Here is a 16502-nt window from a genome sequence, read left to right as displayed (position 1 = left end):
CAGTACTAAAGCTGCCTCTTCAGGGAGTCAGAAGCCTGGGATGCAAAGGAAAAGACCACACACCCTACTCAGTAGCAGCTCTTTTAATTTGAATACTTTCTTAAGGACATGCCTTCAGTACAGTTAACACAGATACACCTGCAGTCAGCTCAGAGCAGAGTTGAAGATCTACAGTTACAGAGCCCTCTGCTGGCTCATTTCCTCACAGGCATCATTACCTTTCAGAGCTCAGTTTGGCTATGGATATGTCTGCTGGATGGGTAGGAGGTGCAAGTTCTAGCACCTTAAAGGAAAACAAACAATGTATTCTGCCATATACACTTTGTTCTCAGCTTTAGATCATCTTTTCATACCTGTCAATTTGAGTTTTGAAAGGTAAGTATGGTACCTGCCTAGAAACAACCGAGTGACTGACTGCCAATTAAAAGCCACATGATAAGGTATGTTACAGTTAAAAGGGAAGCCAGGTTAGCCATACAAGGGAACAACAGGTCTACACAGACTGAGTGCAGCACTGGAACATGTATGAGACCAGACTGATCTTTCCTTTCACGGTGAATCCCACTTTCTAAACAAGATCTCATTTAAGTAGTAAACTTAAGTTTAAAGAACCGTTTCCTGGGGCTGGAGAGAGGGCTCAGAGGTTAAGAGCACTGGCTGCTCTTCCTGAGTTCAATTCCCAGCAACCACAAGGTGGCTCACAACCATCTACAATTCAATCTGGTGCCCTCTTCTGGCATGTAGGTAGAACAGTGTATACATAATAAATAAATAAATAAATAAATAAATAAATAAATAAATAAATATAAATTAAAAAAAAAAAAAAACGTTTCCTACCTGGTGTTGTAATTTATTTCATACCACAGACAGTTTGTTGAAAACTAGTGTTTCAGTTTCTATTTCTCTAGGGTATTTCTCAGTTGAGTGGATTCCAGCAGTTTGCATTTGCCACAAGTGCAGACTCTATAAATAGTCCCCTAATTATGACATCTTTATTGCTCAATCCCCAACTTGTGGAGAAAAGGGTCTGTAAGATGCTTGGTCTCAGAACAGTGCACTGGAGTGACAGTTGAGAATAATTATGAATTACCCATTCAGTGTAGCCAACAGTGATCCAAAACAAATTAGCTTGGAGCCCAAGGACTAATCTTAGAAAAATCTAATTTAATCACATTATAATTAATAAAGTCCCTTTAACCCAATGAGGATACTGTGTTTCTTTTAACCCAAGTAGTATTGTATACAAGGGGACTTTTAAGCCAGTTAATGTTTCCATGCATTGGCAAGCCTTTAGCACTATTTCCACAACTCATATTTACCTTTAAATTCATAAACACAAGACTATAAAAAATAACCCATGGGATAGGGTAATATAGGCCTTATCTGTCTTCTGCAAGAAAATAGCTTTAAGACCTTGAGGGCAAACTCAAATGATTCATTAATACAAAGCCCATTTATGCTATGAATTGATAAGGTAAGTCTGAAACATCTAGTTTTCTCATTCCCATAAGGTTCCTTTGGGTGCCCTCTGTAAGTCATCACCATTCACTCGAAAATATTTTGACATTCAAACCACATGAGTTAAATAACATAGCTGGTCTGCAGCTGGTAGGTAGTACATGAGCACACTCTGATTTCTGCACCATTCCATAAAGCTGTTTGGGATTAACAACCTGATCCACTGGCTGCTTCTCCACACAGGAAAGGAATCTCAACTCTTGGAAAAGAGTGAAGCAGATTCTGAACTAGTAAGTTTCCCCAGCTTCACTGTAAGCATAGTCACTTATACTGTAGATCTAAACTGTAAAACAAAAATACAAAGATCTGTAAACCATCACCATTCTATATGTGACACCTTAAATAGTATGCCTCTGGGGCAGGCTAAAAATAAGCAGATTTATACATGTGTACTAGATGTCAGAGATAGCTTGTTTTATTAATATTATTTTTTCCACTGATCCAGTAACTAAAACACTTTGAAAGGGTAGATGGTGCCAGTTCTCCTTTGCCCTGGTCCCTGTGGGCCCAGGAAGTTCGTCCTGGTGTGCAGAAAAAGTGCTTCCAAGATTTCTTGTGCTTTTTTCCTTTAAATTCAACTTCCAATATAAAGATAGCCCTAGCCAAGTATCCAGATTCTCCTAATTTTGTTGAATTGCTTTTTTGTTTGCCACGGTCCTGTAGTTCTCAGGCATTTTTCAGTAGCATTTAAGGTCCTCCAATAGAAGATAAAATGGTAAAAAGAAAAAAAAAATGCACTGAACAAGGGAAATACAGTCAACAGCCAATGGCCTGCTCTCACACTTCATATTTTAATATAAAATACTCATATAGCACACTACACCTCTCTGCTATCCGAACACTGCTACTGATGAGCCCTAGACAACAGAAAAAAGAAACTTCTCTCTCCCAGTTTGTATGAACAGAAAACGTAGTTCCAAACACTATGGGGAAGTTGCTTTCATGTCAGGAAATGTGTTCCAGAATCCGTGTTAGAGAAAGCAGGCAAGGAAACAGCACTTTACTGGCACCAATCTGATCCCACACCTGTTGGAATCGAGTCTGGTGTCCCATTAGTGTTCCCTTTGAAACATCTGTTGGCTGTCCTTGTGCACAGCAGCCTTCTCCCTCCAGATTTGCATTTCTCCAGTCTTCCTTTTGCTGTGACTTCTTCCAATAAGAGTTAAATAATAATTAATGTTATTCTAAAGATGAGTTAAAAACCCAAAATGCAGGTTAGAATCCTGCTACCGGGGTGTCATGTCTCAGGGAGCTGGTTAATGTCTGTCAATTTGGTATCATTCAAAATTGCCTTGATTCTCTCCAAAGAGTCTGCTTGCCGGATCCTCTCTAACTGCACCTGGAGAAACAATGTCAAGATGAATGCAGGTGATACCCTACCTATGTTCCCTCTACTCTGACCATTTTGGTTGGCATGCAGCAGATTAATTCACCATATCAGGCTCTTCAAAGAAAAGAAGAAGGGGAAAAAATACTTAGAAAATTCACCAAATTCAGTCTATGTAACAGACTGGTATGCCTGCCCTGCTAGTGCCCCCTCCAGTGCCCATCCCACTCTTGAGACAAAATTGGCCAGGTAGAAGGGAAAGGAGAAGGGGGCCAAGTCTGTAACAGGCCAAGCTCCTGCTTGAGTGACAGGCAGATATTAGAGGCAGAGGCAACTGGAAATCTCCAACTTCATTGGTACCCCCTCCCACAGATGGCCTCCCCAAACACCTCACCTGAAGAGTCTGAGAAAGTTTTACAAAATCTCTCTGTACTTGTTCACTGACATCTAATTCTGTCTGTAACCTCTGAGCTTTGTTCTTCTCTTCAAACATGAGCTGTTCAACAGTAGCCTAAAAAATAAAAGTGTTGAGTGAAAATTAATGCCAAATAGCCAGAGTTCCTAAACTCCTTAGGAACTTTAGTTACTGACTACAGGGAAGCTGTAAGCTTTTCTTTCTTTTTTGTACTAAGGATTGAACCCAGGGCCACAGTTTGTTGGTGGGCAAACCTCTACACCACCAAGCTGTATCTCCAATTCTTCCTACTACTAGGAATAATACTACCTGAATAATACCTCCATATTCCATTAATCTTTTTATTTTTATTAATTAAATTTTTTCATTTATTTTTCATCCCAACTGCAGCTTACCACTTCCCTTCTGTCTCCCACCCCAGTCTACCCCTCCTCCACCTCTGTTCAGAAAGGGGAGGCCTCCCATGAGTGCCAACAAAGCATGGCACATCAAATTGAAGTAGGACTAGGCTCTGCTCCTTATATTAAGACTGGGCAAGGAAACCCAACATTAGGAACAGATTCCCAAAGCTAGTGACCAAAGTGTTAGGGATAGGTCCTACTCCCACTGCCAGGAGTCCCACAAGTAGACCACGCCACATGACTATCACACGTATGCAGAGGGCCTAAGCCAATCCTATCCAAGTTCCCTAGCCATCAGTCCATATAGTCCGAGCTCCCAATAACAGGCCAGTTGCTTCTGTGGGTTCCCTTGTGATGACTATGACACCCCCAGCTCATACAGTCCTTCCCATTAATCTTTTAAAATTACATTTCTTTTTTTCTACTGATTGGGGGCACAGTGCTCATACTACAGCACACAAGTGGAGGTCACAGGACAAGCTGTAGGAGTCAGCTTTCCTTTCACCACGTGGGCCCCAAAGATTAAACTCAGGCTTGGTGGTAAGTACCTCTAGCTGCCTCACTGTTCCCACCTTTATTTAACACAAGGTCTCTTGTAGCCCAAACTAACCCCTGAACTTGCTGTATTGTAGCTGAAAATGAGCTTGAATTTCTGATCCACCTGCCTCCATCTTTTTTTGTGGGATACAGATTGTGCCAACACACCCAGTTTTCTGCAGAGCTGGAGATCAAACCCCAGGTACCCCTGCATGCCAACTCAACTTTATACCCACTCCCATTATCTCTTTCTTTTACATGTATTATGTGTGGAGTAGGGTAGAGAGGGAAGCACTCACAGGTGGGGACCAGGAGGACAACCTTAAGAGAGCTGGTTCTCTCCTTCCACTGTGTGAGCCCCAAGGATGAAATAAATGTCCATGGTGCAGCTGGGCAGCAAGCACCTTTCCCTGCTGATCCATTTCCCACACCCATTCTCTTTTTCCATAAGGCAGCAATGCCAGTTGGGCAGGTCACTTGCTCTAGGTATGAAACCGGGATAAGAAATGTATTCAAAGTGCTGTGTCCCTGCTCCCAAGACAAACAGCTGTCACAGCAATATGGTCAGACACTCAGAATTTTCTCTGACAATTACTAGATCAAACACCTAGTTCATATGGGCTATTCAGCCCCAGCTACCTCCAGCCTTCCTTACTGAAAATCATGGGAGCCTTTTTCTAAAAATAAGGATCAATTGACCACCAACGTAGCTCATTAGACCATGTCCAGGCAATGTTCCCTATAGTAAGCCACATGCATTTTTATTCTATACAGACTCAGGATAACCTGGAAATCTACTTCAAGGCATTTGATATAGGAATGGGATGGAGTAATGTTTTTCAAAGCAGCCTCTCCATCTCTGGAGATTGAAACCAGGGTCTCACGTCTCTACCACTAAACTATATCTATACCCCAGCCCCGACCCCACTTTTTAAACTTTTCTTTGAAACGGTCCAACTAAGTTGTCAAATCTGGCCTTAAGCTACTTGATAGCCTTTTTAAGGCCTCTGAACTAACAATTTTCCTACCCTGGCCTTCAGTAATAGGAACTGCAGACAAGCCTACACCCAGCTCATAGAAATGCTTCTAACAAAGCACTGCCCAAGTTAGGCTCAATATATAGCCACTGCATTTTGTATGCATAAGTGATTGTGTGCATATGTGTATGTGCACAATGTGTGTGCCAGAAAATTCTATCAAATCTGGAACTGGAATTATGAACTATTGTGAACCACCATATGCATACTGGGAACTGAATACTAGTCCAGTGCAAAAGGAGCCAGTGCTCTTAACTACTGAGCCATCTCTCCAGCTCCAGGTTCAATGTTTCTTATCAACTACCTGAAGCCAATAAAGTCTATAACCCAAGCCCCCAGCACTGGCAGAGGGAAGATTTACCCCAACTAACTCTAGAGACATTAAATTCATTTTCTTTCTGCAAGTTGGTAGAAGAACCAATTTTCAGAATATAACTGGAAAACAGCAAAATTGTGTTTTTCTTCTAAATAAATATGATGAATTCCTATATTTTTTAAAAAATATTTAAAAATGTATGTGTATGGGTGTTTTGTGTATTCATATGCCTGTGTACCATATGCCTCCAATGCCCATGGAGGCCAGAAGAAGGCATTGGATCCCCTTGTGACTAGATTTTTTAAAAAATGGTTTTAATACAACATGTAGGTCCTCAAGAGTACCAATGCTCTTAATCACTAGGCCATCTCTCTAACCCCCTTGTTTTTTGTAAGTTTTGTTTGCTTGAGAAAGGGTCTCACTATGTAGACCAGGCTGGCCTTGAACTCAGAGATCTACCTGCCTCTGCCTCCCTAGTTCTGGGATTAAAAGTGTGCACTACCATGCCTTAGCCTTGCTTTTTTTAAATTAAATGACCAATAAACATAATTACCTTTGCAGCAGTTTCTTTCTTTAACTGTTCCTCTAAATTAACCTTTATTTCTTGCAGACTCTCAAGTTGTTGTGACTTCTCTCTTAACGTAGATTCCAACTGTGAAAAGGTAATCAAAAGGGAAAACTGAAACTCCAAGAAACTCTGAAGGCCACACAAGCACTGTCTAGAGGTGTCTATCAGCCAGAATACTGTGCCCAGACTCAGGCTTGCTCAGACTTGGCTGTGCCTGGAATAATACTCTTCTCAAACTTCAGAGTATAGGTTCATCTTGTTCTTCCAAGCCTGGTCTTTACCAATTTATTAGGAACCTACCATATTCTAATTCTAAGGCCTAAAACTGAGAAGTCAGGAGAAACAGACATGGAAATAACTAATGCTTATCAACATTAAGGAGCAGCATTTAATTCACGGAGAAAAACTGGACAGTATTTTCTAGAAGAGATGATGAGTGACTTTTGCTTTTAGTACTGGGGACTGAACTCGGGGTCTCACAAGCTAGGTAAGCACACTCTCATTTATCTCCACCCCTAACTCCTTTTGAAACAGGACCTTTTTGTTATTGCTGTTCAGGCTGGTTTTGAACTAGCTTTGAGCTGTGTAACAGGCAGGCCTGAACCTGTGGTTCTCCTGTTTCCTCTCTTTGCCCTACTTGCACGGATTAATGTGTTTGCAGGGGAAGAAAAGGGTGACAACATAAAGAAAATAAAGAGATGTTCTAAAAACAGAATGGCTGCCCTGCCCAAGGCTGGCTGCCTACAGCAGTGTGGAGCTGTGAATCTTGGAGTCTTGAGAATCCTGAGGTGAGAGACCTCTGCACTAAGGACTATGGACTTCTCCCCACTGCTGAAGACTTTAAAAAGACTGAGACAGACTGGCTTCAACACAGCAATGAACTAAAAGAGGCTCCAGTCTAGAGGCCTCTTAGGAAACAAGTCAGGCTGTGACAACAGGCCGATGAGAAGTGACATCTCAGAGCTGGGGGTGTAGCTCAGTGGGATAGAACTTACCTAGCATACACATGAATTCAATTCCCCAAACCACCAAAAATAAGAAAGTGAAGTCTGAACCCAAACTGACAGTGGAGGGAAGCATGCAGTACATCCATGCCTGGCATTTTCTTCCCCAGTGCTAGGAAAGCACTCTTCTACTGAGCTACACCCTCCAGGCCTGAGTGCTGGTCATCTCTGTAGTGTGACCTCTATAGCAGGAAGGAAACAAGGCTGATTACCACCAAGAAGTGCCTGGGAGGTCAGGTGGAGGGCAGCATTTTTTTAAGAAACTTGGAAAAATAATGACTTAGTAGAGAAGTATAATTCAAGGAGAAACTTTGTATTGTTTTTTTTTTCCTTTTGAAAGGCTGTCTTCCTATGTACCAAATTTGAATCCTCAAACTCGAATCCTCAGCTTCTTGAGTGCTAGGATTCCCACAACCATCTCATTTTTCCCCCTCTTAATGGGAAACAGCTGGGCAATGGGAAGACAGATCAATCAAGAAGTAGATGTCCAAAGCTAGAGAACACTGAGAAGGTGGCCAGTATTACACTCTGGTGAGAAATAAGCCACAATTTTATCTTAAGAAGGCTGGTAATAAAGTAGGAGGGCATGTAACTGGGGAACCTGGGCTATAAGTGGCCCTGTCTAATGACTGAGCAGAGAAGGTACTGACGTGAAAGTGACTGAAAGAGCTACTGTGAAGAATGGAAGAGACATATCTTAGATATATTGGAACCCATGGTAGCAAAGGCATAAGATGCCACCAATTTTGGGAGTACTGGCTTCTTGAAACAACAGGTCTAATCCAGAACTGCTGCAACAATTGAATAAGGGCAGCAAAAGAAAAGTTAAGGGGGGGCTGGAGAGATGGTTCAGTGGTTAAGAGCACTGGCTGCTCTTCTAGAGGACCTAGCACCCACATGGCAGCTCACAACAGTCTGTAAACTCCAGTTCCAGGGAACCTGACACCCTCACAAACACACAGGCAATACACCAATGTATGTTTAAAAAAAAGGAAGTCACCTTTCTTTAAAAAAAAATTAAAAGAGTTAGGGGACAAGAGTGAGGGTTGGAGCCAACTAAAGAGCCCTGTAAGCTGTATATGGTGCAGTTAGGAGGAAAGAGAGCAGAGACAGGAAGTTGTTGCTTCAAGTTTAGGGAACTGGAAGAGGCACTCAAGTAAAACAGGAAGAGACTGGAGTCAAAGAAGGAGAAACAAAGTACAGCCAGCGTTACAAGTGGAGCAGCACTGAAGCAAAGATCTTTTGATTCAAGTACCCAAAAGCTAGGGAGTAGCAGGGACCAGTTAGTTAATACCATGTCCTGTGGGTGCAACTGTGTCCATTCCTGCAGTGCAGCTCAGTCAAGTAGTGACCATGCCAGGCTGAGGTTCCTCTCCATCTGTACTCTGCCCATCACCACACGGCCCAGCACATAGCAAGTTCTCAATACACATTCTCTATCACTACCCCATTGTGTCCCCACTAGGCAGAGTTTCTAAAAGCAGGGTTATGCAAAGCTATCTTCATTTCTTTGTTCTAGCACAGGATTTAATAAGAAACCACTACGTGTTGGTAGAATTAATTTTAAACTTGTGACTCACCTGTCCCTTTTCAACTTTTATTCTTTCTAATTCAGCTTTTAGACTAGAAATGGAAGCTAGGACAAAAGGGAGAAATATTAGCAATCATTTATTTTTTCATTTTTTTTTCCTTAAAATGTCCCCAGAGGAGTCAGAGATACACTCTAGAGAAATGTTCCCTCTCTCAAACTATCCCAGAGAACTGACATTAAAACTAAGCTCAGGGAAAGGCCAACTATACATGCACACTGTGTGGTAACCTAAATTTCTGCTGCTAGCAATAAAGTTCTGTAAGGAAATGCTGCCCATCTGACCCTGCTACCTGGTGGCCTTTGACTCCATTGCCATCAGAGCTCATAAAACCACAAAGGATTTGAGGAGGAGGAGGGTTCATAGTTACTGTACATCTGAACACCTAGGACAGGTGTTCTTAGCTAAACTTCTGATTTCCACTTCCATGGTCAATACATTATTCTCAGCGTTATTTACTGATGAATCACTTTTTGTTCGTTAGGTTGCTTTTTGAGACAGTCTCCTGTAGTCCTGGATAGCCTTGAACTTCTGATCTTCCTGTACCCAGGCAAGCACTATACCAAACAAAGCTACACCCCCAGTCCCCAAACTACATTTTTTTCTCACCTATTTCCTCCTTGCAGTTTTCTATTTCCAGCTGTAGAGTCTCTTCAAGGTTTTCTTTTAAACACTGTTCTGCTTGAATCTGCTCTTTTAGGAAAAGTATTTCAGCCTTCAGCTTCTCTTCCATGTGGTCTGCTGCTGTCCGCACATGAACAATGTTCTCTCGATATTTTAACACCAGTTCCCGGAGCACCTACATTCAGTACACAAGAAGTTACTGGATATGTGAAGGTGAGAGTAACTGAAGATTTATGTTTCAAATGATTTACATATTTAGACTGTGAATTTCAATGCCCACAAAGTGTGGTAGAATATTATTTTAAGGAGTGTGACTTTTGTTTATGCTACATTTGTTTAACTTTGTGAAGCTGTGATTCTTTGCCTGATGATCCTAATAAAGAGCTGAATGGCCAATAGCAAGGCAGAAGCAAAGATAGGTGGGGCTGGAAGGCAGAGAGTATAAATAGGAGAAATGAGGAAGAAAGAGCAATGAGAAAACAAGGAGAGGAGGACGTCAGCAGCCAGCCAGCCAGCTACACAGCAAGACATGGAGTAAGAAGGAGAGAAAAGTATACAGGAATAGAAAAGGAAAAGCCCAGAGGCAAAAGGTAGATGGGTCAATTTAAGTTAAGAAAAGCTGTCAAGCAACAAGCCAAGTTAAGGTCAGGCATTCATAAGTAATAATAAGTCTCTATGCATGATTTATTTGGGAGCTGGATGATGGGCTCCTCAAAAAAAGCCAAAAGAGTAAAAACACATTTCACACAACAAAAACACAGTGCTCTGAAAGCACATGCCTTTGCATAGTAACGTGGCCAAAAAGTTGTGTTGTGAACTACATTTTCCCTCAAAGTTGTCTTATGAGCAGAAAAAAATAAAATGTTACATAATTTTCCAAATGAAATTCACCAAGAATACTTTTTTTTTTCTTTTTTTTCTTTTTTTGGTTTTTCAAGACAGGGTTTCTCTGTGTAGCTTTGGAGCCTGTCCTGGCACTCACTCTGGAGACCAGGCTGGCCTTGAACTCACAGAGATCCGCCTGCCTCTGCCTCCCAAGTGCTGGAATTAAAGGTGTGCACCACCAACGCCTGGCAAGAAGAATACTTTCATGAAGATAAAAAGAGAAAAACTCAGGAACAAGTGTAAACTCAGGATAAAATACAATTAACTTACCTTTTCACACATTCAAATGCTCACTGTAAATCTCCTTAGTCAAAATCCTGTGTCAGGTAAATAATGACCCACTGACTCCCTACAAACAAACGCTTTCTAAGGCGACAAGCTTGTATACCTTGCCCCCATTTTTCTTTTGTTGAAAGAAGCTGGCCTGAACACAGAGTCCACCTGTGCCTTTGCCTCCCAAGTGCTGGATTACAAGAATATAACACCACATCTGCCCTCCTCCACCAAATTTTAAGTCTTCTGGAAATTACATCATTACCAAATTGGTATCCAAAAATAGCTTTCTAATGAATTACATTTACCTAGTTTTGGGGGATGGGGCTTACCTATGTTGCCCAGGCTGGCCTGGGACTCCCTACGCAGCCATATGACTTCATATTCATGAAGTCTTGCCTCAGTCTCTAGAGTGCTGGGATTGCAGAAAAGTACCACCATGCTCATTTTAGAAAAATTTTAAACCCAGGAATAAAAATTCTCTAGAGAACAGAACACAGAACTCTTTCCAGCCAGAGGAGAAGGTGGTGGTGAAGTTATTTAAAGCTCACAGCAAAAGCATGTATTTCCCAAGCCTTTTGTATCAGAAATTACCAGTTAAGAAAGGATCAAGTGCAGGCCTTGGCTAGACCACAGTTGTGGGCTGTGACCATGATAAACAACTGTGTCTTTAAAAAGTAAAACAACAAACTACTATTAGTAATGTTAGTATGTACACAGAAAAAAATTAGGTAGAACTTAAATCTGATAGGATTTAAGGAAAAGAAGAACTACAAGAAACTTATAAAAAGATAAAATTTATGTTACATTTGATTTTTTTTTGAGAAAGTTTCATGTGTAGTACAGGCTGGCCTAGAACTTACTATATAACACTGGTGCCTCAAACACACAGCAATCCTCCTGCCCCAGCCTCTCAAGCGCTGGGATTAAAGAGTCAAGTCACTATAACCAGCTCATATTTAATTTTTAAATAATTTTAAACAGTAACAATTTTCATTCACTATTTTATGTTTATATGGCATGAGGGAGGATGTGTTCTCCTGCCAACATGTGTGTCCTAGACTCTGTCTGGCAGACTTGGCAGCAACCACCCTTTACCTACTAAGGCTTCTCATCAGCCCAGATTTTCTTTAAAAGAAGGGAAAAAAAAAAGGAAAAAAACTTTTTCGGATCTTGGCTCCAAGGTGACCAAAAAAACAAGAAACAACAGCTGTGCCAAAGAGGGCCACTGCCATGTCAGCCATTGGCTGCACGAACTGCACCCAGTGAGTGCCCAAGAACAAGGCCGTTAAGAAGTTCATCATTTGGAACATCTTAGAGGCCTCTGCTGCAGAGACATATCTGAAGCAAGCGTCTTTGAGGCTTATGTGCTTCCCAAATTCTGTGTTAAGCTGCATTACTGTGTGAGCTGTGCTATTCATAGCAAAGTAGTCAGGAAGTGATCTCGTGAAGCTGGGAAGGATCGAACACCCCTGACACAATTTAGACCTGCTGGTGCTGCACCACGACCTCCACCAAAGCCCATGCAAAGAGGTGGCTTCCAGGGAAAAAAAAAAAAAAACTTAGAAAAATAAACTGGAAAGAAGAAGAAAAGGCGGAGGGGAAGGAGGAGGAAGCAGCAGCAGCAGTTGTCATGGTGGCACACACCTTTAATTCTAGCGCTCAGGAGGCAGAGGCAGGCAGATCTCTGTGAGTTCAAGGCCAGCCTGGTCTACAAAGATGCTATACAGAGAATACCCTGTCTGGGGGGGGGGGGGGGAGAAAGAAGAGAAGGAGATGGAAGAAGAAAAAGACCTTGAAAATAAAATTCTCTTGTTTTGAAAATTGTTCTAAGAAATTTTGTCTTTACCCAGTCAACATTGAGTTTGAGTTGTTTTGATAAAAAGTTGTTTTTTTTTTTTTAAGTGTTGAAAGATTTAGAAATACATAGTTATAACATTTGGGTAGATTTAGGAAAGTAGTTTCCCTACCACAGAAGAATAACAAGTGGCAAAGAAAATACCATCTTTACAGACAGAAAGATGGTGAGTGTGACATAGCTCTTTAGATTCTACCCACAAAAGCAAATATCACAAATCACCAGACCTTGAATTTGGCAGTGAAGCCCAACACTAAAAGCACAAGCAACAGAAGAAAAAAATATATAAACTGGCTTCATCAAAATTAAAAACAAAATTGTACCTCAAATAATCCCACTAAAAAATTAAAAAGAAAGCCTATAGATGGGAAGAAAATACTTGCAAACCATGGATTGGTTAGAACGTATGAAGAAGTCATACAAGTCAGCCGGGTGTTAGTGGCACAAACCACACGGGAGGCAGAGGCAGGCCGATCTCTGTGAGTTCAAGGCCAGCCTGGACTACAGAGTGAGTTCCAGGACAGGCTCCAAAGCCACAGAGAAATCCTGTGTCAAAAAACAAAAACAACAACAAAAAAAGTCATACAAGTCAATAAGACAAACAATTCAGTTTTAAGGTGAGCAATGGATCTGGGAATTTCTCCAGGAAGATATAGAAATCACACATTAGTGCAAGGGAAGATGCTTAATGCCTCCAGTCATTAGGGAAATGCAAATTGAAACCACAATGAGACACCATTTCCTGTCCACTATGATGACTATTATCCAAAGTGAAATATTCCATAATAGCAAGGATGTAGAGACTCAGCCAGATGTCCTGCTACTGGGAAGAGAAAATGGTGGCAGTTTAAGAAGTTTTGGGGTTTTTTTGTTTGTTTTTTGTTCTTTTTTTGAGGCAGAGTCTCACTATGTGGTCATGGCTGGCCTCAAACTCACAGAGATCCACCTACCTCTGACTCTGTCTCCCAAGTTCAAGGGGAAAAACAAAACAGTTTAATGGTTCTCCTGGTGTAAATAAAATGGTGAAACAGAACCTTCCTCCATTCAGCTGGGGGCATGAGGAAAAGGGTAACAAGTGACGGGCCATATTCCAAAAGAGAAAGGGCATCACCAATCAAAAAGGGAGACAGGACAATGAGAAAGCATGGGGAAACTGAAAGGCAAAGTAGAAAAAAGAAACAGTCTGTGGCTCCAACCCAGGTCTTCCCCAGCCCCACAAGGAAAGTGCCAACTTACAAAGGCAAATCTATTAGAGTAACAGCAGACCTCTCAACAGAAACCATAAAGGCCAGGAGAGCATGGACTAATATCTTCCAAATAACATCACAAATCTAGCAAAGCCATCTTTTAAAATCAAAATACCAGACATGGTGGCACATACCTTTAATCCAAACTACATTCATTTGCCAAGCATTTTAAGGCAAAAGTAGCTAAAAGGGAGCTGGGGAGATGGCTCAGAGACTAAGACCATGTGCAGCTAATGTAAAGGACCTGAGCTCAGTTCCCAGCACCCAGGTTCACAAGTGCCTGTAACTCTAGTTCCAGTCAATGCAATGCCTTCTTCTGGCTTCCTCAGAAGCCACGAACCTGGCAAACACACAAACAAAATTAAAATCTTTAAAAATTAATTTATGAATTAAGGTGTAGTGGCGCATACCTTTAATCCTGGCACTTAGGAAGCAGAAGCAGGTTGCTATCTGTGTGTTACAGGCCAGCCTGGTCTACATTGTGAGTTCCAGAACAGCTAGTGCAACACAGTGAGACCCTATCTTGAAAAACAACACAAAGCAAAAATAAAGCCAGGCAGAGACAAAGGACTTGGCCTACAGTTGGTTTCTGAACAACCAGGGCTATTAGTGAGGCCAATCTTAAAAGACTAAGTAAGAAGGTTTTTTTTAAACTTACACCATTTCAAAAAGTACACTTTTTTCTTCCTTTCTTTTCTTTTCTTTTTTTTTTTTTTCTTTTGATGATGTGGCAAATACATTACCTCCACAGTATCTGGGAGGATGAAGTCTTCTGCTAGCTGTAATGACACATGCAAGCTATGCTTTCCCTGGAGGCTGTCATTGTCTTTCTGCAACCTCACCAGCTCTTCTGAAACCTGTTCACGTGACTGCATCAGCACTGCCTAAAACAGAAACAGATGAAAATCACTGCTAGGAAGGTAAATCCAGTTTAGTAACAAATGCATCAGAGAAAAACTAGGCCAAATACAACAGACATTTGAGGATGGGGGAGTATGCAATAAAACTATGCAAAACTTCTAAAAACAACACACACAGCTCATAACTTATATTTTATACACTTATTTATTGTGATGTGGACATGTGTGTGCTACAGCATGTGTACAGAGACCAGAGGACAAATTTGTGGAGTCCATTCTTTGCTTCCATGATTACAGGGGTTCCAGGTATCATATTAAGCCCAAACATCTTGCCCTGCAGAGTCATCTCACACCCCCACCAGCCCTACTCCATTTTTTTATTTGCAGTCTTTCTATATATTTAGCAAGTGTCAGGCAATGAGACAAGGACAGGAGCTCATTCTCTACTGTTCCTACAAGCATTCACAGATATTCAGTTTCTTGTCTCCCAGAACACAGTGGGACCAGATTCTATGGCTCAGTAGAATTGGCTGACACAAGCAAGACCTATACCAAACAGAACAAGTATTCTACAGAAGAAAGGAAATGACAGTATCTCCATCTTCCCTTATACCCATCGCACATACAATATTCAAGTCCAGGAGCAAGTGAACAACTGGACAGCCCCAGGCTGCAAGTCTTCAGAAGGATCTGAGGTTTCAATTGGTAGTGTACACCCTTGATCCTAGTACACAGAAGGCCTGGGCATAGGATTCAGCGATCAAGCAAGCCTCAGGTGGATAGAAAACTAAAGGCCAGCTTGAACAATAAGATCCTGTCTCAAGCTTCTACACCACTCCCTCACTGCCATCCAATAAAGAGGATGTCCTGGCTGGCCTGCAGCTCACTATGTAAACCAGGGTGGCCTTGAACTCAGAGATCTACCTGCCTCTGCTTCCCCAGTGATGGGATTAATGGCTACCATGCCCAGTTTTCTGCTGATTTTTAATATTAAGTGCTTATGGAGAAGAGAAAAGTTTAGTTAAAGCCAAAACTACCCTCAGTGTGAAATGGTGCTATAACAAAAGAGGCTTAGTGAACAGTACAAGGTTGAAGGAACACATAAGTAGGAGGAAGAGCTCATCGAGTGAGTTAAAGAATATCTCCCAAGGTGGATGATGAACAAGCTGAATCCAGACAGCAAGCAGGCAGGTCATGTATAAACTTTGGTTAAACATTATTGGCTTTATTTTCTTGAGGCTAGTTGGTTGTGCCTTATGATCACTCTCAATCTGTACCTAGCCTAGCAAGCATCCTGCCATAACTGACCCAGGCCATTAGATACACAGTCCAACAAAACAAATACAGTCAGACTAGTGAGAGAGGAGACCCAAGCCTCAGAATTACTCCGCATAGGTTCCTGGTGGCCACTGCTAATGAAGTTCCGCTTCCATCCCTCACTTCTAATGGCCTCCTGAAAGGTCTCCAGAGCTACAACAAACATAGATCCTTGGAAATTAAAAAGGCTATTCTAAATAAATAAGTTACCAGAAAAAAACACATAAGTACTCAAAAGCTGTGTGAGCTGGAGGTGACAATTATCTCTATTCTATTAGCTTTTATTTTGAAATGAAAATTAAATACTGGTCTATCATAGTTTTCTCTGTTTAGGTTTCCCAAGTCAGAAAAGATAAAGATGAAACAGGGAAGGATGAGGAGCTCTGTTTAGAAGGAAGGATGTCAGTACAGTATTTTACCATCACAAATGGAGTATATAATAGTAGCTACTTTGAGCAGGGTTAAAAGACATATTAAAGATAATCCTGAAAAGGAAAAAACAGGAATAAAGGTCGTATGTGACATGTATTTGAAATGCTGACTTACCATCTGTTCCTGAACATCCCTCTTCGCTTGAGAAAAGCTCTGTTGTAACTCTTCAAGTAAGACCTCAGAGGCTTGAGCTCTTAGGACAAGTGCAGATATCTGAAGAGAAGATGCACACATGAAAACACAGTTACAAACTGGTTATCTGAGGCTAACTCTGCATCCCATTATTCTACAGCA

At 41.4% G+C, this 16502-nt stretch overlaps 1 protein-coding gene and 1 pseudogene across 4 annotated transcripts in view; one reads left to right on the top strand and one right to left on the bottom strand.

Annotated features, from left to right (window-relative positions):
- Window positions 1-1908: 1908 nt before the first annotated feature.
- The window catches only part of Rabep1 (rabaptin, RAB GTPase binding effector protein 1), an 80445-nt gene continuing 65851 nt past the window's right edge, over window positions 1909-16502 (bottom strand). For all 4 annotated transcript variants that reach the window (XM_027426885.2, XM_035447976.1, XM_035447975.1 and 1 more), the window contains 7 exons: window positions 16323-16421; window positions 14343-14483; window positions 9322-9511; window positions 8704-8759; window positions 6105-6203; window positions 3240-3356; window positions 1909-2857 (listed from right to left, as the gene is read on the bottom strand). In XM_027426885.2, the coding sequence (XP_027282686.1) occupies window positions 2756-2857; window positions 3240-3356; window positions 6105-6203; window positions 8704-8759; window positions 9322-9511; window positions 14343-14483; window positions 16323-16421 (804 nt within the window). In that variant the 3' untranslated portion in view covers window positions 1909-2755. The remainder of the gene's footprint in view (window positions 2858-3239; window positions 3357-6104; window positions 6204-8703; window positions 8760-9321; window positions 9512-14342; window positions 14484-16322; window positions 16422-16502) is intronic.
- LOC103159227 lies at window positions 10039-12373 on the top strand (annotated as a pseudogene).

Source organism: Cricetulus griseus, chromosome 7 (assembly GCF_003668045.3).
Source record: "Cricetulus griseus strain 17A/GY chromosome 7, alternate assembly CriGri-PICRH-1.0, whole genome shotgun sequence".
NCBI classification, from domain to species: Eukaryota; Metazoa; Chordata; class Mammalia; order Rodentia; family Cricetidae; genus Cricetulus; species Cricetulus griseus.
The sequence above is the reverse complement of the archived record's forward strand: the minus strand, read 5'-3'. Positions and strand labels throughout refer to the sequence as shown.